This window comes from Ambystoma mexicanum, chromosome 14 (assembly GCF_040938575.1).
Source record: "Ambystoma mexicanum isolate Mex_15411 chromosome 14, UKY_AmexF1_1, whole genome shotgun sequence".
Taxonomy (NCBI): Eukaryota; Metazoa; Chordata; class Amphibia; order Caudata; family Ambystomatidae; genus Ambystoma; species Ambystoma mexicanum.
The window spans coordinates 110,355,120-110,375,200 of NC_090940.1; the positions used below are offsets into that span (position 1 = coordinate 110,355,120).

At 47.0% G+C, this 20,081-nt stretch overlaps 1 protein-coding gene across 2 annotated transcripts in view; it reads left to right on the forward strand.

Annotated features, from left to right (window-relative positions):
- The window catches only part of LOC138527467 (stAR-related lipid transfer protein 9-like), a 590,857-nt gene that overhangs the window by 270,007 nt on the left and 300,769 nt on the right, over positions 1-20,081 (forward strand). For both annotated transcript variants that reach the window (XM_069638652.1, XM_069638653.1), the window contains exons 4-7: positions 931-1,047; positions 5,698-5,730; positions 5,827-5,891; positions 12,870-12,982. In XM_069638652.1, the coding sequence (XP_069494753.1) occupies positions 931-1,047; positions 5,698-5,730; positions 5,827-5,891; positions 12,870-12,982 (328 nt within the window). The remainder of the gene's footprint in view (positions 1-930; positions 1,048-5,697; positions 5,731-5,826; positions 5,892-12,869; positions 12,983-20,081) is intronic.

A 20,081-nucleotide genomic window follows, 5' to 3' on the forward strand; every position in this document is an offset into this window, starting at 1 on the left:
GATGGTATCAGGTAATGATGTCCCCATACATAATATGGCCGGGAAAAGTCATTGGTGACATTATATGGAGGGTTGTGGAGATGTCCCCTGCTCCCCTTGTAAAAATAAAAAAAGTGGGCGTTTCAAGGGCGTCCCCTGCATGTTCAATGTAATAATGTCTCTGTAAAAAACAGGAACTTTTTTGTCAGGACACATTTTTGCGGGGACTTTATTACATGGAACCAAAAAGATGCAATGCTGGAATGCAAACTATGTCCCAATTGTCACACTAGGTTGGATCCATAATATTCATTGACACATTGTGGTGAACCCACGAGGCATTATGGACTTTGTACACTTGAAATAATTCCAAGAGAATCATAACATTCATTTTCCATGCCCTCCAATCATTTTACACTTTAGCACCAAGGGCGGGGACACAAGCCAATCAAGGAGCTTGGAACGCGGGCTGACACTAATAGTGCCAGCCCGTGTTCCAAGCTGCCTGATGGCCAGTTCCCCCGTCTGCCACCTTTCCCCCACCGACCCTGCTTTTTTCCCCGTCTTGTCTCCCTATCCCACTTAGCTGATTGTAGCATCTCATCTCCTGTCCCAGTGTGGCCGTTATGAAAATGGAAAAGGGGCTCCATACGCATCCCTGCCGTCATATTTCATGGCGTCCATGTTGGTATAGTATTTTCTCTCTGCGTGAATGGGCTGTGCTCGGGCCCTTGACTTGGGCGGCGGGCCGTTTCCTACAGTGTGGGCCCCCCACTTCGGGGCATATCGCCTCAGCATATGGCTGTGCCCCAGGGATTAAGGAATAGTTATTTATGCTGGCTAAGCAGAATTGAGTTGCTTCAAATGTCTAAGACTCGCTCATGAAATTGCATGTGTCCTGTGTGTGTGCAGCTTGCTCACAAAGTGTGTGTTCCGATTGTGTCTCTCCAGGTGTTTCAAGATCTCGGAACATCGGTGCTGTCTGGGGCGTTCAAGGGGTACAACGTCTGCCTCTTTGCATATGGGCAGACGGGCTCGGGAAAGACGTACACTATGATGGGAACTCCGGTGAGTAAGATGCGGAACAGCGTTACAGCTTCCCAAAATGTTCCACATGTGCAGGAAGTGGCCGATCCCAAGAGAAGGCTTATTCACAAGCGTTGCCACCGCTGGAGTTGCCAACGGAGTCATAATATATTATTTTCTGCTGATTGCCAGGAGTTGTCATAAAAGATATCCCATCAATGAATAAATAAGCTAAATTTATAAAGCACTACCAACTATAACCAGGTGACTAAGTGCCAACTACAGCATCACTCCTAAACACAAAACGGATCAAAGAAAGGATGTCCGGAAAGATTAGAGGGAGAGGCTGTGCACCCGCTTGCTAAGGATATTAGAAATGTATTGGGAACCGCCACTAGCGACATTGAGGTATTTTTTCAGTCTTGCTTAAGCAGGGTTGTCCAACTCCACCCCTGTCGGATTTTCAGGACACCCATCATTAATATTCATGAGATATATTTGCATACAATTATTCAAAGTGTATGCCCATTTTTCTCATGAATATTAATGACTGGATGTCCTGAAAGCCTGTGGGGTTTCCGGCCTTCAAGACCTGAAGTTGGACAGTCCTGTGCTAAAGTAATGCAGAGGGTGTCTGGATCCAAAGCATGGGCTATAGTGTCAATGATTCAGAAGCATCAGATGCCAAGCTGGGAATGTGCAGGGTGAATCGTTTGGTAGCAATCGCCCAGCCTGTTGTTTCGGTTACTTCTAAGGTTGCAATCTGAATGTTCATAACTGGGCTGAAAGTGACATTTTGGCCCAATTATAGATAGAAGATATTATGCCAATTGATTGGGTGATTGCTGATTGCCAAATTAACGTGTCCCCGGGAAGGGAATACCGACCACATTGTTGGACCACTTGGACAGGCCCAACACAGAGAAGACTGTTGGGTTATTGCCAATCGTTGGGGAGGTGGTGGGGAGGGAGGGGGGGTTGTTTACACCTTCACTGAAACTGCATGGATCTTGCAGACATAAAGGAAGGACCACATTTCTGTAAAAATAAAGGATGATTTTCCATTCATATAGTCATGGTCGCAGTCATATGAAAGGCTTATCGCAGGGGCACGAGTAAAGCTTTGTAGAGCCCGCCTGAGGGCCACTACAAGGCACTATGGGCCCTGCAGACTGAGAAGGCATTGAACAAGAGGTACATGGCCATAATACCTGCGAGGGCCCAAAGGCAGGCTCTACAAAGCTATCACAACCGTGATGTTCCTTCCTGTGAAACAAAAATAGTCAAAAGACATAACATGTGGATGAAAGTTATGCCTTTGTAACAGGGGAATTGGCGCTCCCCACTTCCTGGGGATAAGGCCTACTCTGGCTTTGGTAATAAGATTAAAATATCGAATTTGGACACCATGCACTCCAAATGTGTGATGTTATTTTGGTAAAAATGAATTTAGATCAATGTCAAGACTGGTTTGAGGTGCAGAGGAGAAAAGAAACAGCCCTGGCATATGGGTTGTCAATACAATAGAACACAAGTAAGTTCCCAGTTGGGGAACTCCCGTCCCCTGCACACTATCAATGGCTAGAGTAGCCCAGTAATTTTAGAATAGTAGAAGTAGATATTTAGTAAAGGTAAATATTACAATTAAAGTCACTGTCTTCTTTAAGGGTCTATCAGTCAGATATGACCCTGAGTCCACCATTCACAAAGTCTTTTTGTTCTTTTTCAAAGATGATTTATTCCAAATATAAGTGCCCAACGCGTTTCGAGATACAATCTCTTCATCAGGGGCTGTGCGCTGAATACATTTTCATTTTCATTTTTCATATATCTACAAATATTCAACAAAAAAGTACGAATTAGTAAATGTAAATTATCCCAAAGAAAGGTTGTAGCTTATCGTGTTAATATTCTAACCAAGTTCAAATTGTGCAGTCAGAGAAACAGATGCAATCATCTTCCATAAAACCCAATCAGGTTTCTTGTTGGTAAGAACAATTAGAGAAACATAACACGTATAGATATTTTTACCATTATTAAGTCATCATTTTCAATTTCAAATATGGTTCATCCTTGTAAGAACAGTAAAGGAATTATTGACAAAAATCAGCCTAAAACCCATGTCAATAGAGATAAACAAACAGGCAGACATTGTTATAAAAAAGCGTACCATATGTTGATAAGGAAGTATTCCTAAGAAGTAAATAGCAAATGAGCCGTCTGACAATTGAAATGGCTTGCAAGTAGTCTACCTAAAGAGTGTGAAATAAAAGAAAGGAAAAGGTAACTCAGATTGAACCAATGTTTTGGTTTAAGAAATGACAAGGAGCAAGAGGTTAGCATACTTACTAGAGTATGGTATAAGGCCCGGTTCCCAAACTAAGTGTGGAAAAAACGGCCGTGAGTGTCTTGCATGTAGGCAGAAAGTCTGTTTTCCTCTGTACAAATAACAGGGTAAAAGTAAGCCAATGTCAATTCTCAGGGCTAAGGGTATGTCTAAATGAAGTGAAAAAAAGAGCCTGTGGGTACTTACAATGGCTTGCTATACGAGTAGTTAGATTCCAGCCGTGTAAAGAGCTAGACAACATGGCGGTGTAAATACACGTCATGTAAGTGACGTCATCACGTGGTTTACGCGTGTGCCGTCACGAATGTCAAACCTCGTAAGGCGGCTGCGTAGGTGACACTGTGGCTTAAAATGTAGAGGCTGTTTCTAATATTTCAGTGGATAAACAAAGTGGGGTGTTGTACAAGATCTGTAAGCACAAGCAGTATGTAAGGTACTGAAGAACTTGTTTTTATTGATGTATATAAAAGAGAATCCCGGGGTGGGGAGCGTATAATGGAACTAAAGGTGATGGGTAATGGGGATACCCTGGAAAACGGGAACCCTGTTGGTCTCTGTTAAAAGAGGATAAGATGGATGGGGTAATAGGAGTACACTGAAGGGTTCCTAGGATGTGTAAAATCATATTTTTAGAGCCGACTGATCCTGTCTCCTAAACCGGAGTGCACAATCTAATCAGGCACTTGTCAATATACAAGTAAAAACCATAGAGTATGTCACCTACGCAGCCGCCTTACGCGGTTTGTTGACATTCGTGACGTCACACGCGTAAACCACGTGATGACGTCACATACATGACGTATATTTACACCGCCATGTTGTCTAGCTCTTTACACGGCTGGAATCGAACTACTCGTATAGCAAGCCATTGTAAGTACCCACAGGCTCTATTTTTCACTTCATTTAGACATACCCCTAGCCCTGAGAAATGACATTGGTTTACTTTTACCCTGTTTATTGTACAGAGGAAAACAGACTTTCTGCCTACATGCTTTAGCAAGACACTCACCGCCGTTTTTTCCACACTTAGTTTGGGAACCAGGCCTTATACCATACTCTAGTAAGTATGCTAACCTCTTGCTCCTTGTCATTTCTTATACCAAAACATTGGTTCAATCTGAGTTACCTTTTCCTTTCTTTTATTTCACACTCCTTAGGTAGACTACTTGCAAGCCATTTCAATTGGCAGACGGCTCATTTGCCATTTACTTCTTAGGAATACTTCCTTATCAACATATGGTACGCTTTTTTATAACAATGTCCGCCCGTTTGTTTATCTCTATTGACATGGGTTTTAGGCTGATTTTTGTCAATAATTCCTTTACTGTTCTTACAAGGATGAACCATATTTGAAATTGAAAATGATGACTTAATAATGGTAAAAATATCTATATGTGTTATGTTTCTCTAATTGTTCTTACCAACAAGAAACCTGATTGGGTTTTATGGAAGATGATTGCATCTGTTTCTCTGACTGCACAATTTGAACTTGGTTAGAATATTAACACGATAAGCTACAACCTTTCTTTGGGATAATTTACATTTGCTAATTTGTACTTTTTTTGTTGAATATTTGTAGATATATGAAAAATGAAAATGAAAATGTATTCAGCGCACAGCCCCTGATGAAGAGATTGTATCTCGAAACGCGTTGGGCACTTATATTTGGAATAAATCATCTTTGAAAAAGAACAAAAAGACTTTGTGAATGGTGTACTCAGGGTCATAGCTGACCGATAGACCCTTAAAGAAGACAGTGACTTTAATTGTAATATTTACCTTTACTAAATATCTACTTCTAATATTCTAAAATTACTGGGCTACTCTAGCCATTGATAGTGTGCAGGGGACGGGAGTTCCCCAACTGGGAACTTACTTGTGTTCGATAAGATTAAAATAGACAGGCATGGAGGGGCCTGTTGTTATATTTTAAATTGTCCTGGGCAGTCGCAGGGATTTGGGTGCTGCCATCTAGGTATGGTCCATTAGCAGTACATCAGCTGCCTGGGCAGTTGCGTGGAATTGGCTGCCAATGGCATTCGGAACAATCTGCCGGCTCTAGCAATTGGTTGAGCCGGCAGATTGCCCAATGATAATGCCAAAGGAACGTTCCAATGGTCATGATACGCATCATCACATCACATGGACTGGATCTCTTTCTCTCTTGCGCCTTGCCGTACGTAGCATGCTTGGACTCAAGAACCACCACTTCTACCACTTTCATCTTAACTGTAAACAATATCTCAAAGTTGCCATCCTGTCTCCGATTGGTTGGTTTTTGAATGCTTTCACTCAAACCTACTTTAGCTGGAAAGTGGCCAATGATCGCTTTTCTCTTTTTTCAGGCATCTGTTGGACTGACACCACGAATATGCGAGGTAGGTGCTGCTTCTTTGCCCGAGTTACCAAACACTTTTGTAACCTCTCCTTGTTGTTAATAATCTAACCTGCCATCCCCATTTTGGTCCATGCAGGGGCTCTTTGCAATGCAGGACGATTACGAAGGAAGAGCACCGTCGTCCAGCAGAATAGAAGTCAGGTGAGAGTGGGCCCCCACACACTACTAGACATACTTAGCACTTTTTTGTCTCATGAGGATTTTGGTGGAATTACTGCGAGTGGTAATTTCGCTGCAGTAATTTCACAGATTTTTGACTTTAAAGTGGACGATTTACCTGCAGGGCTATGTTGGAGGTAGATCCTCCACTTTAAGGTCAAACTGGGAATTCAGCAGTGCGGTAAAACCGGTGGTAATTCCATTGCTGCCACAAAATATGACGGTAATGGAATTACCGTCGCTTTCATTTACCGTACCACTGAACTTGTGTCGTGAAGAAGTGGTGTAGTGTAATTTAAGGCTGAATTTGCTGTGTGGTGCACTTTGTTTAGACTGAGGTTTCATGGTAGCCTTGGCAATGGCATCATCAACAATGGTAGACGCTACTTCTTCTTGGTAGTAACCCCAACGCCCTTAAAAGATTGTATTCAAATAATGTTCTGTTTCTCTTTTTGTGTGTCTGTGTGAATGCATGCTTGCTGCTTAGAGACTGTGTGTGTGTGTGTTGTGTCGTGAATACATGCTTGCTGCTTAGAGAGTGTGTGTTGTGTCGTGAATGCATGAATAGATGCTTGCTGGTAAGTGTGTGTGTGTGTGTGTGTTGTGTCATGAATGCATGTTTGCTGGTAAGAGAGTGTGTCTTGTGTCGTGAATGCATGCTTGCTGGTAAGAGTGTGTGTGTGTGTGTGTGTGTTGTGTCATGAATGCATGTTTGCTGGTAAGAGAGTGTGTCTTGTGTCGTGAATGCATGCTTGCTGGTAAGAGTGTGTGTGTGTGTGTGTGTGTGTGTTGTGTCATGAATGCATGCTTCCTGGTAAGAGAAGGTGTATGTTGTGTCCTGAATGGATGCTTGCTGGTAAGAGAGTGTGTGTGTTGTGTCCTGAATGCATGCTTGCTGGTATAAGAGAGTGTGTGTGTTGTGTCGTGAATGCATGCTTGCTGGTAAGAGTGTGTGTTGTGTCGTGAATGGATGCTTGCTGTTAGAGTGTGTGTGTGTGTGTGTTGTGTCATGAATGCATGTTTGCTGGTAAGAGAGTGTGTATGTTGTGTCCTGAATGCATGCTTGCTGGTAAGAGAGTGTGTATGTTGTGTCATGAATGCATGTTTGCTGGTAAGAGAGTGTGCATGTTGTGTCCTGAATGCATGCTTGCTGGTAAGAGAGTGTGTGTGTTGTGTCCTGAATGCATGCTTGCTGGTAAGAGATGTTTGCTGGTAAGAGTGTGTGTGTTGTGTCGTGAATGCATGCTTGCTGGTAAGAGTGTGTGTGTTGTGTCGTGAATGCATGCTTGCTGGTAAGAGATGCTTACTGGTAAGAGTGTGTGTTGTATCGTGAATGGATGCTTGCTGGTTAGAGTGTGTGTGTGTTGTGTCATGAATGCATGTTTGCTGGTAAGAGAGTGTGTATGTTGTGTCCTGAATGCATGCTTGCTGGTAAGAGAGTGTGTATGTTGTGTCATGAATGCATGTTTGCTGGTAGGAGAGTGTGCATGTTGTGTCCTGAATGCATGCTTGCTGGTAAGAGAGTGTGTGTGTTGTGTCCTGAATGCATGCTTGCTGGTAAGAGAGTGTGTGTGTTGTGAATGCATGCTTGCTGGTAAGAGAGTGTGTGTGTTGTGTCGTGAATGCATGCTTGCTGGTAAGAGTGTGTGTGTTGTGTCGTGAATGCATGCTTGCTGGTAAGAGAGAGAGAGAGAGAGAGAGAGAGAGTGTGTGTGTGTGTGTGTGTGTGTGTGTGTGTGTGTGTGTGTGTGTGTGTGTGTGTGTGTGTGTGTGTGTGTGTGTCCTGAATGCATGATTGCTGGTAAGAGTGTGTGTGTTGTGTCGTGAATGCATGCTTGCTGGTAAGAGATGCTTGCTGGTAAGAGTGTGTGTGTTGTGTCGTGAATGCATGCTTGCTGGTAAGAGTGTGTGTTTTGTGTCGTGAATGCATGCTTGCTGGTAAGAGATGCTTACTGGTAAGAGTGTGTGTTGTATCGTGAATGGATGCTTGCTGGTTAGAGTGTGTGTGTGGGTGTGTGGTGTGTCATGAATGCATGTTTGCTGGTAAGAGAGTGTGTATGTTGTGTCCTGAATGCATGCTTGCTGGTAAGAGAGTGGGCATGTTGTGTCCTGAATGCATGCTTGCTGGTAAGAGAGTGTGTGTGTTGTGTCCTCAATGCATGCTTGCTGGTAAGAGAGTGTGTGTGTTGTGAATGCATGATTGCTGGTAAGAGTGTGTGTGTTGTGTCGTGAATGCATGCTTGCTGGTAAGAGATGCTTGCTGGTAAGAGTGTGTGTGTTGTGTCGTGAATGCATGCTTGCTGGTAAGAGTGTGTGTGTTGTGTCGTGAATGCATGCTTGCTGGTAAGAGATGCTTACTGGTAAGAGTGTGTTGTATCGTGAATGGATGCTTGCTGGTTAGAGTGTGGGTGTGTGTGTTGTGTCCTGAATGCATGCCTGCTGGTAAGAGAGTGTGGGTGTTGTGTCGTGAATGCATGCTTGCTGGTAAGAGTGTATGTGTTGTGTCGTGAATGCATGCTTGCTGGTAAGAGAGTTTGCATGTTGTGTCCTGAATGCATGCTTGCTGGTAAAAGAGTGTGTGTGTTGTGTCCTGAATGCATGCTTGCTGGTAAGAGAGTGTGTGTGTTGTGTCGTGAATGCATGCTTGCTGGTAAGAGATGCTTGCTGGTAAGAGTGTGTGTTGTATCGTGAATGGATGCTTGCTGGTAAAAGAGTGTGTGTGTTGTGTCCTGAATGCATGCTTGCTGGTAAGAGTGTGTGTGTTGTGTCGTGAATGCATGCTTGCTGGTAAAAGAGTGTGTGTGTTGTGTCCTGAATGCATGCTTGCTGGTAAGAGTGTGTGTGTTGTGTCGTGAATGCATGCTTGCTGGTAAAAGAGTGTGTGTGTTGTGTCCTGAATGCATGCTTGCTGGTAAGAGAGTGTATGTGTTGTGTCGTGAATGTATGCTTGCTGGTAAGAGTGTGTGTGTTGTGTCGTGAATGCATGCTTGCTGGTAAGAGATGCTTGCTGGTAAGAGTGTGTGTTGTATCGTGAATGGATGCTTGCTGGTTAGAGTGTGGGTGTGGGTGTATTGTGTCATGAATGCATGTTTGCTGGTAAGAGAGTGTGTATGTTGTGTGGATTCCAGATGCAATCCAGATTTGTTATCGATATTTGTAACCATGGCTATGCCTGTGCATGTTTAATCCCATTCCTAAGCATGTTTTCGTCACATTGTCTGAACACTGCAGGATGTGCTGCATTCGTAACTTGCCCTCAGAACTGTGTTTATATATTTGCATTTACGTGTTTATTTTGCACCTGCATGCAGAGGCTCTGTTTCATCCACAATTTGCATTTGTGAGCTTGTGCATGCATGTGTGCATGATTGTGTGTAGCTTCCCCGCTGCATCCTACGCCCCATTTATAGGGGGGCCTCTTTATGAGTTTGGTGGTATTAGCAATTCTAATACCGCCAAACTGAGTTGCCGTTGCCATAAACGGTAATGGTAATCGCCTGCCTGAACATGGGGTTTCTGTACTCCTCTTCCAGTCCTGGAAATTGGAAAACATTGCTCTGGAATGTCATGTGGGGGGAGGAGAGGGGGCGGGGGTGGGGGGTGGGGGGTGGTGATGGGAGGAGAGCTGGCAGTGGAATCCTGGCAGACCAATGACAGGCTCGTAGAAAGTGTTAAAAAAACAGGGCCAAAATAACAGGGATGATTTGTAATGTGCAGAAATGACGTAATACACCCACCTGACACTAGAGTGGAGCAAAAGAGTATGATTCTTGCTTTATTTTTGCACATCCTGAATGGAAGCCTGCCATTCCCAGCACGCAGAGTAAAGTACAGCTGAAATATACCCCGGAATCCAGAAGAAAAAGCAACAGCTTGTAGTCAGGCGTCACAGTGCACCCGCCCTTAAAGCAGGCGATTCAGTGCATACTCAAAATCTGGAAAATGTAAGCAAACAATGTGTTGATATTTCTCCCAAAAGGGCGGGGTGTGTTGAATCTATAGAAAACCAAATAAAAAAAAATAAAAAAGGTTTTGTGCCTTACTTTTTTTTTTTACATCAAAACATAAAACGTTCCTCAAATGTTACCACATGTGACATGTAGGTTTGGAGATTGCTAAATTTGTTTGCCAAATGTGGTCTTCTACATGTAGAGCTTGCAAGTTACCGAGGAAAATGTTTTCTCATGTACCTGTGTGATGTCTCATGGCACCCGAATTATAGCATTACCAATAGGTTTCTATTAAAAAACGAATGTTCTTTTCTGTACTAAAGAACCCCTTTCACACACTGACTGAATGTCCTTCGCCCCTTTATAGGCCTTCCGTGGATCAGAACCGCCAAACTTGCTGCGCAAAATTCGGTCCTTAACCACATTTCTTGCACTACCAGCAACTTCCATGGAGAGGAACAAAGGGGGGCGTATGGTGTGAGCGCACTGCCACATTTCTGTGGTTGTGCCGTTATTTCCATTCCAACCAGTCATCGCTTGTTATGAACCCTTACCTTCCTTAAGTCCCTCGCCTGCCTCTCAATACAAACAAGTCAGGCGAGGAACAATAACTAGTGTTATTGACTGGATTAGTGGGCAATAACGCTACTTTATTGCCCTTTACTCCTCTTGTGTGCCATCAACAATGGCTCCGGTCCATAAGCGAGATGTGGGCCAATACCATGGAAGGCGGCACATTCAATAATGCTTCAACATCCACTTGTAGCCATGAGTAGGTTGCTGCTCCCAATATATTAGTGTTCTTATGTTCTCAGAAAGCATGGATTGTTATTCACGAAAGCCAGGCTTTGCTATCAAGGAAGGCACCCCCCTGCTGTGTCTGCTGGCCTGCAGATGCTCTTGCGGCTCAAAACGCTCATGCTTCTGGTCTCAATGAAAGCACGTGTTGACTAATGGACACACTGCTATGCAATGGTGCAAAGAGCACCAGCCAGTGTTGGCAAATGCCCGCATCACATCTGCATGATTGATCTTGGGCTAGAGTCCAGGGTTTGCTTTGAAAACGGCTGTTTTTGGTGTTCACAGTGTGTCCAGTATCTCGCCATGGGCACATACACACATGCGCGCTGACCAGCCATTTCCCCTCATGGATTTGATTTCTGCTCTAACGCCACGGGCTCACTGATAGTAAGAAACGATTCTGAATCGCAACAGCGTGAAAAGCGCGTGTTCCTAAGGATAGTTGTTGATGGTCATGTCATAGAAAACAGCAGCTGCGCTTGAGCAAACTGCGGCTGCGCACCTTCACATTGCAAACATTGCTCTGATATGTAACTTCTCTCCTCTGCCCACTGATGCCTTTGGCGGGCTTCAGGCCCAAAGTCAATTTCCACTTGTGAGTAGCCCCAAAATGAGACTATTGCAAATGGTGACCCGGCAAGTGCTGGAAATGGACAAAATTTGGGGGAAATGGGGGAACTCCACCCCCTACTTCACGCGGGGAGGAGCGGGTAGCAGGCATTTGGGGGAGGATTGCCAGTGGCGTGGGTGGGACTGAGGGGCAGAGCTAGGTGTCAAATAATGTAGGTGTCCTGAATATAGGATGCTGGCTGCTTTGCATAAAAACAAAGTGCATCCTGGGAATGTAAGAATGACCACCAATTTATCGAACATGTCTGTGATAGCAATTCTAATGTGCATTCCTTCTGACCATGCAATACACACTTGGTATGGTGCTTATTTCATCTGTCAGAATTGTCACCCTGACAGTAAAATGTGTGCAAAGTATGAGACATGTGTACAGCTTTGGACCACGTCATTGAGATGAGCTGTCCTAGTGACCACAGGATGAATTTCAGATGCGGGTTTGTAAACTCGCTGCAGCACATCGAGACTCCAAACGCACAGTGTCCAGGAGACTCAAGGCTGTCTGGTGAGAGAGTTTCTTCAACTTGGGAGGTTTGGGCCTTGGAACGGCGTTCTGGCAAGACAGTTTTCACCAGATCACAGCTCTGTCTTGTTCTGGTCCAATTCCTTCCCCGGACCCGGCAATATATTGTGAGTGTCAAAACTCTACCAACCAACAAAGGAATAGGGATTGTGGTTTCTGTAGTACAGTGTCTGGATTGTCAAAAAGAGGTAAGTGGAGAAAATGGGAAGTGAGGTCTGGATGTATGGGATTTATGAAGCAGGACCCTAGTTGGGAAACAGTGGGGTGCTGTACAGAGGGGACATGGCCATGGCGTTACAAGTAAGGGCATGGGGAACCCATTTGAAAAAAGAAACATTAAACAAATTAAGAAGCTTTATTGTTAGTGAGAAAATGAACTGGGGCCCTAGGGTTGGAACCGTCCTGGCTAACCTCTGTGTATTGTTGTGATGCCCTCATTATTAGTGCTAGGTCACAGGATGCGTTTTGAGGTGAAGCCCACACCTCCTTTGTTGTACGATAAGGGGTGTTCCTGGATACCTCGCAGTATACTGTTTTTCAGAAAGTAGATTTTCCGCGCTGTTTTGCGTTCAGTGATAAGTGCAGGTTTTTATTCATCAATTGTGGTGTGGGCTCATGGTCCCAGTTATGGTCAGCCGACACGTGTTTTGACCTTGTGGGTCTTAATCAAGGCTAGAGGTGGTGGTGTCTTGCCCCATGTGAGCTCCTGTGTTATTATTGGCGGTCAGTCTTGTGTATGACAGCTGGGCTCCTCTAAGGCCCTGTTATTCAGTTTTGTGTGGTGTCGTTGCGTCCTCGGACCGAGGTCGACCCACGAGGTCGAAACACGTGTCGGCTGACCATAACTTATTGTTAGTGAGTGCTGACCTATATCAGTTGACTTGTAGACTAATTCTAAAAAAAAGAAAAAGTTGACCATAAGAAGGCCTACTTTTATTAATCAATCTGTAATGCACAAGACTGCAAAGTTTTGTCGCACAATACAACTATTTCCTCAGGAACGTGTGTCCTATCACCATAGGAAGAGCCAACTATTGTTATATTTCTCTCCCATCTCAGCTTCCTGGAAATCTACAATGAACGAGTGAGGGATTTGCTAAAGCAGCCGGATCGGAAGAAGCCGTACACTCTGCGGGTTCGAGAGCACCCCGAGAAGGGGCCGTATGTCCAAGGTGAGGCAACTCCTCAGATTACATAGAAAAGATGTGTGAGGCAAGTGTGCATTCACCCAGAGGCGTTGCTAGGGGGGTGGGGGGGGGATTAGAGGGCTATAGCCACGGGTATTTTGGTTGTAGCACCGGATAGAATCTCAGGGTCTACAACCAAAAGGCTAGCTAGCCCCGACACTCCCGACATTAGCGTAGCCCCGGATCTTTTCCAGACCTAGCAACACCCCACCTGTTGCCAAGCGAGGAGGAGGCGGAGCTTGCATTTTAAACTGAAAAATGTTAATCACGAGCCATTTGGTAGACACATGTACTTTAGAAATCATTCTTCATTTCGTCTCTATTATTTTATTTTTAATAAGAACTAAATTCCAGTTGCAGCGTTGTGGCTGTGGGGGAGGGTTTTTGGAGGGGGTTTTCGTTGGTGACTTTTGTGGGTGGTGCGTGGGTGCCGCGCGTGGTTGTTCCGGTAACGGGGGGGTTCACTGATGCTAGGTGATTCTGCGTGCAGAGGCACTTCAGTGGCAGCGTGCATGCTGCTAACCGGTACCTTTGCCTTCAAATTCACCCCCTTACCCCTGCCATTACCCAGTTTACCTGCCCCCCAGGCTTTACCCGCCACACTCATCTAGTCAGACTGTCCTCTAGTTGTGTCTTCCAGAGGCGTTGCTAGGGGGGGCTATAGCCCTGGGTGTTTTGGTTGTAGCCCCGAATAGAAGCTCAGGAGCTACAACCAAAAGACTAGCTAGCCCAGACAGTCCTGACATTAGCCTAGCCCCAGATCTTTTCCAGGCCTAGCAACTCCCCTGGTGTCTTCCATTTTTTCGAGGAATGATTCGGCCCAGGGAGCAGGATACAGAGTGCTTCGTGGACTCTTTTCTGCTTCTACCTTTCCAGCTTGCCGCTGCCATCCTTCCATGTAAACAAGCACTGGCAAGGCCAACTGTTTGGGCTTGTGTGTAGGCATACGATTGGTATAGGCCACACACTGCCATAATGGTACTACCTGGTCTGAAGATGACAGCAGCTGAAAAATGGTGTGGGTCTCTGGGAGTATGATGCCTGTCAAATATCCATGTGGGCTTCGTATTCATGCAAGGTGTGTTCTTCCTGTGTTTGTAATCATTGGTAGATAGCTACATGGGCAGTCCTGCCTGTTGCAGGGGAGTGCCCAAGGCTTCATTGGGGGCAAGGATTCTAAGAGGCCTTCTCACCAGTCCATACTTGGTCGAGGAACTCTTCTCGGCTGTGTGAGAAGGTGGCACTGCCGCAGAGCACTTCTGAGCCCCCCATACGCATGCACGTACCTGACGTTCACGCAAATGCAGAGCGGCACCTGAGTTTTTAGGGCGCACAATACACATCCACATTGCTTAAATTTGTGGTTGATGGGTTTTGTCCTGATTTTGCGACACTCAACAGTGTTTGTAACAATTGTGATTCGAGAGAACCTCTAAAAAGACGCACGAGCCAATTTTCTCTTGGAAATGTGACCATGAGCTCACACATTAACCAGACAACGCCCACATTAACCAGACAAGTACCAATCCTTGACCTGCTCCTCTGTGTCATTGATCAAGTTAAAAGGGCCATACTGTGCATTACGCGCTTAACTGCTCGACTATCATGCATTCCTAATTAAATAAGGCGAATGCGCTGACTCTTAACACTAGGAGTTCACCTGTTTTCTGAACATTGCTGTTTCGTGAGATGGGGAAGGGCTTTGGTGAATGGATTTCAGTGGGTGAGCAGCAGGACGTCTACCACACCTCCGCTCACGCATGATCCTCTCCAGATGCATGCTGGCGCTAACCTGTTTTAAGCATGTCTGTGTGAATTCGAACCCTTTGGCAGCCTTGGGCCACGCATGGTGTTTGCCGGGGGCCTTTGCACGCTTGTTATCAGCGTCCCTTCATGATCGGAGACCCCCAGGGTCTCGTACTGCATATTGAGGTATAACCTGGACTCCCGCCCGTGCCCAAAAGGACTGCCCTTAGAAACCCCGCAAAGGGCCCTTGGAAGCGGGCTTCTTCTCCCGTCATGACTCCAGTCACTGGTTGCTCTTCAGGGCAGTTATTTCCTTTAGCTGGAGAAATAGCCCAGTGGGTTGAGCTGTGTAGTTCGGTGTAACCTGCAGGTCATACAGTGAGAAACACAGCAGGACCCACTCATTCGTTTATCCTTCTCAGTTCCATGAAATGAACACTGTTGCACGTTGTTGTGATTAGTGAAGTGCAAAGACACAATTCATCCTTTTTTGGAATCTGCCTCAAACACGGCTAATATTCTCCTAAGCCGAGCTTCCTGCTGGCGCCAATAACAGAACGGGACAGATACGCACCAGGCCCATCCGCGTGCTCCTTTCCCTGCCTACTCTTCACACACTACGTGGTCTCTGGCTCTGCCCGGGAACCCATGTGAGTAGATCGAGGCTTGACCGAGTATGGGGAATAGCACTCATGGGGCACAACTTGTGTCCAGTTTGCTTGCCTCCTTTCTTTCTTTTTTCCTACCCCCAATGTTTGCATCTTGGGGGCGTGTCTCTTCCGGGGAGGAGTTTGGATTGGGTTCTCTTCCGAGGATAAGCTGATCCTGTCCTGACTCCTTGAATTCTCTGATTCCCATTGAACTCTCTGTCAGTCAGAGGCCAGGCGCGCTCTCGGGCTCTTGACGAGACATGTAAGCATGTGTCAGAATGAAGATGTGGGGACATGTGTGCCAGATGTGGCGTCCCACTGCTCAGATGGTATTAGCCGATTTGACCGAAAACAATTGACCTAATGACCAATTTGGTGGAATCGTGCATGGGTGATTTGGCCTTCTGGGCAATTTGGTCGCATATATTGCAAAATACCAACCCTGGAGAGAAGGGGTTTGCTGGGGTGTACCCCGCTCACTCTTTTGATATTTTGCAATTTTGGGGATGCGGGGGTGTCCCCCGCTTCCTTAAAATCGGAGGCAGGGGACAAACCCCCCCCCCCCAAAAAACGCATGTGCATTTAAATTGGGCCCCGAGCAAATAAATGGCTGTCAGTTTGCCGCAATAAAAAACAATTTGTTCAAACATACCCACACCGCTCAGATATTGTTTCTGTTTTGCACTGGACTTGGAACAGTGAAGCACAACACTTCTGGGGCTGGTTGGGACAGTGAAGCACAGCACTCTGCTGAGGCTGGTTGGGACAGTGGAGCACAACACTCTTCTGGGGCTGTTTGGGAGTGTGGAGCACAGCACTCTTCTGGGGCTGGTTGGGACAGTGGAGCGCAGCACTCTTCTGGGGCTGGTTGGGACAGTGGAGCACAACACTCTTCTGGGGCTGGTTGGGAGTGTGGAGCAAAGCACTCTTCTGGGGCTGGTTGGGACAGTGGAGCACAGCACTCTTCTGGGGCTGGTTGGGGCAGTGGAGCACAACACTCTTCTGGGGCTGGTTGGGACAGTGGAGCACAGCACTCTTCTGGGGCTGGTTGGGACATTGGAGCACAACACTCTTCTGGGGCTGGTTGGGACAGTGGAGCACAGCACTCTTCTGGGGCTGGTTGGGAGTGTGGAGCACAGCACTCTGCTGAGGCTGGTTGGGAGTGTGTAGCACAGCACTCTTCTGGGGCTGGTTGGCACAGCGAAGCACAGCACTCTTTTGGGGCTGGTTGGGAGTGTGGAGCACAGCACTCTTCTGGGGCTGGTTGGGACAGCGAAGCACAGCACTCTTCTGTCGCTGGTTGGGACCGTGAAGCACAGCACTCTTCTGGGGCTGGTTGGGACACTGGAGCACAGCACTCTTCTGGGGCTGGTCGGGACAGTGAAGCACAGCACTCTTCTGGGGCTGGTTGGGACACTGGAGCACAGCACTCTTCTGGGGCTGGTTGGGACACTGGAGCACAGCACTCTTTTGGGGCTGGTCGGGACAGTGAAGCACAACACTCTTCTGGGGCTGGTTGGGACAGTGAAGCACAGCACTCTTCTGGGGCTGGTCCGGACAGTGAAGCACAGCACTCTTCTGGGGCTGGTTGGGACAGTGAAGCACAGCACTCTTCTGGGGCTGGTTCGGACAGTGAAGCACAGCACTCTTCTAGGGCTGGTTGGGACAGTGGAGCACAGTACATTACTGGGGCTGGTTGGGGCAGTGAAGCACAGCACTCTTCTGGGCTGGTTGGGACACTGGAGCACAGTACTCTACTGGGGCTGGTTGGGGCAGTGGAGCACAGCACTCTTCTGGGCTGGTTGGGACACTGGAGCACAGTACTCTACTGGGGCTGGTTGGGAGAGTGGAGCACAGCACTCTTCTGGGGCTGGTTGGGACAGTGGAGCACAACACTCTTCTGGGGCTGGTTGGGACTGTGGAGCACAGCACTGTTCTGGGGCTGGTTGGCAGAGTGGGGCACAGCACTCTTCTGGGGCTGGTTGGGACAGTGGAGCACAGCACTCTTCTGGGGCTGGTTGGGACTGTGGAGCACAGCACTCTTCTGGGGCTGGTTGGGACACTGGAGCACAGAACTCTTCTGGGGCTGGTTGGGGCAGTGAAGCACAGCACTCTTCTGGAGCTGGTTGGGACAGTGGAGCACAGCACTCTTCTAGGGCTGGTTGGGACAGTGGAGCACAGCACTCTTCTGGACTGGTTGGGACAGTGAAGCACATCACTCTGCTGGGGCTGGTTGGGGCAGTGAAGCACAGCACTCTTCTGGGACTGGTTGGGAGAGTGGAGCACAGCACTCTTCTGGGGCTGGTTGGGGCAGTGAAGCACAGCACTCTTCTGGGGCTGGTTGGGAGAGTGGAGCACAGCACTCTTCTGGGGCTGGTTGGGAGAGTGGAGCACAGCACTCTTCTGGGGCTGGTTGGGGCAGTGAAGCACAGCACTCTTCTGGGGCTGGTTGGGAGAGTGGAGCACCACACTATTCTGGGGCTGGTTGGGGCAGTGAAGCACAGCACTCTTCTGGCTTCTGGGGCTAGTTGGGAGAGTGGTGCATAGCACTCTTCTGGGCTGGTTGGGACAGTGAAGCACATCACTCTTCTGGGGCTGGTTGGGGCAGTGAAGCACAGCACTCTTCTGGGGCTGGTTGGGAGAGTGGAGCACAGCACTCTTCTGGGGCTGGTTGGGGCAGTGAAGCACATCACTCTTCTGGGGCTGGTTGGGAGAGTGGAGCACAGCACTCTTCTGGGGCTGGTTGGGGCAGTGAAGCACAGCACTCTTCTGGGGCTGGTTGGGGCAGTGAAGCACAGCACTCTTCTAGGGCTGGTTGGGAGAGTGGAGCACAGCACTCTTCTAGGGCTGGTTGGGAGGGTGGAGCACAGCACTCTTCTGGGGCTGGTTGGGACAGTGAAGCACAGCACTCTTCTGGGGCTGGTTGGGAGAGTGGAGCACAGCACTCTTCTGGGGTGCTTCCGGACACTTTCTGGGAAGACTGGAACTGCAGGACTTGCTGGGTCCTTCTGAATCCCCACCCCTCCTTCTTAACACGTGCTCTAAAGAAATTCCCAGCGGGACCCAGAGCCCTGCCAATAAAACATGCAGACATTCTTGCTCCTCTTAAAAAATAAATAGTTGCAGACCCCAATAAATAGAGTGCACAATGGAACTTCCTCCGGGGCTCCTCTTTATTGCGCCGGTCCTGCTGTCCACGGTCCGCCTCTTAAACCCACTCGGCTCTCGGATATGAGCCCCAGGAGGTATTCAATGATGTGAAGGGAGACGGGTGATGTCCAGTGCGACACTTAATAAGAACACTCCAGGGACCAGATCATTCCCAGAAGTGGAGCTCCAGGCCCTCTCCTCAAGACTCACGTGGAAAACTAGCCTCTGATTTTGCTTGAAGAGCAACTCCAGAATGTTGTATAAATAAATAAGTCCTGCGGAGGCTGTTCCTTTTATCATGTCGGTCGTATCTCTGGGCTGCCCTCCATTTCAGGGTGCATTGCTAGGTAGTAAAGGGTTCACATGCTGGAACTCCAACAGGGACGCATATATATTTGCGCTGGTGACAATAGCTAACCTCCCTCGGTGAGCAGCTTTCTGGCCGCAGGGGGTCTTTGCCACGTCACTGCTGATCCTTGGCACTGTGGCTCAGGAGAGAGTATGGTGTCTTGTGCTGGGGTCGGGGGAGACGCCTCTCAATTGCTGTTTTCTTACCTACTGGCCTGTAAGTCATCAGCACAGGCTCTGATAGTGTTCCGCCAACACCCATTCATTTGGCAAAGTCTATGTGGGTCGATGCTTGCAGGTTTATCCCAGGGACTGCCATTTGTTGGCAAATACACATTAAACTCTGTTCATGGAAAAAAGAAATGATAACTTAAAGGTGACTTTACTATGATATCTAGTCATTCCATCTAATACCATTCCATCTAATACCATTCCATCGAAATGTTTCCATCTAAAAAATGTCCATCTAATGCATGTGGGGTAAAGGGTTCATTTTTGTTCAGGTGTATTTTAAAGGGTAAAAAACTGGGGTTTGGGGGGGGGGGACCCCCACCCCCTCCAAAAAGAAAAGAAAAAAAATGCATTAGATGGAAACTTTTTAGATGGAAACATTTTGATGGAATGGTATTAGATGGAATGGTTTTAGATGAATTGACCATAAACCCTTTACTATATTCGTAGCTCGGTTTGCAGGCACTTGATCCAAAGTAGACACATGCTGGCAACCATTGTCTTTTGTCTGGGCAAGTAGTGAAATATTGCTCCCTGCAGGTAAATATTTCAAAGCCTTGCCTTGTGTGTCATCATCAGGAAACTGATATCTGCTCACACCGCTTATAAGACTCTACTGAGCTCTAACCATACACCGGTGCAAGTTGATAAGACTGCACCTCTGCAAAGTCTCATTGGCTCGGCTGCTAGAAAGATACGGTTCTCACCGTTAAGGTCTAAAGGATCTTCTTCAAAAGGATGGATTTCAACATTTGACCACTTTGGATCTTTGATGTGAATGATTTGAAACCTCAGAGGGATAAATATATGATCGGCACCACTGAGAACCTGCAGCAGAGATGTTTGTTTACTAAAAAATACATGTTGGTAAACCTAAAAGCTACTTGGGTCTGATCAGTCTGATAGTCTTCACTGTAGGCTAGACACCTCCACGCAGCAGAAGAGAAGTCCAGTGTCGC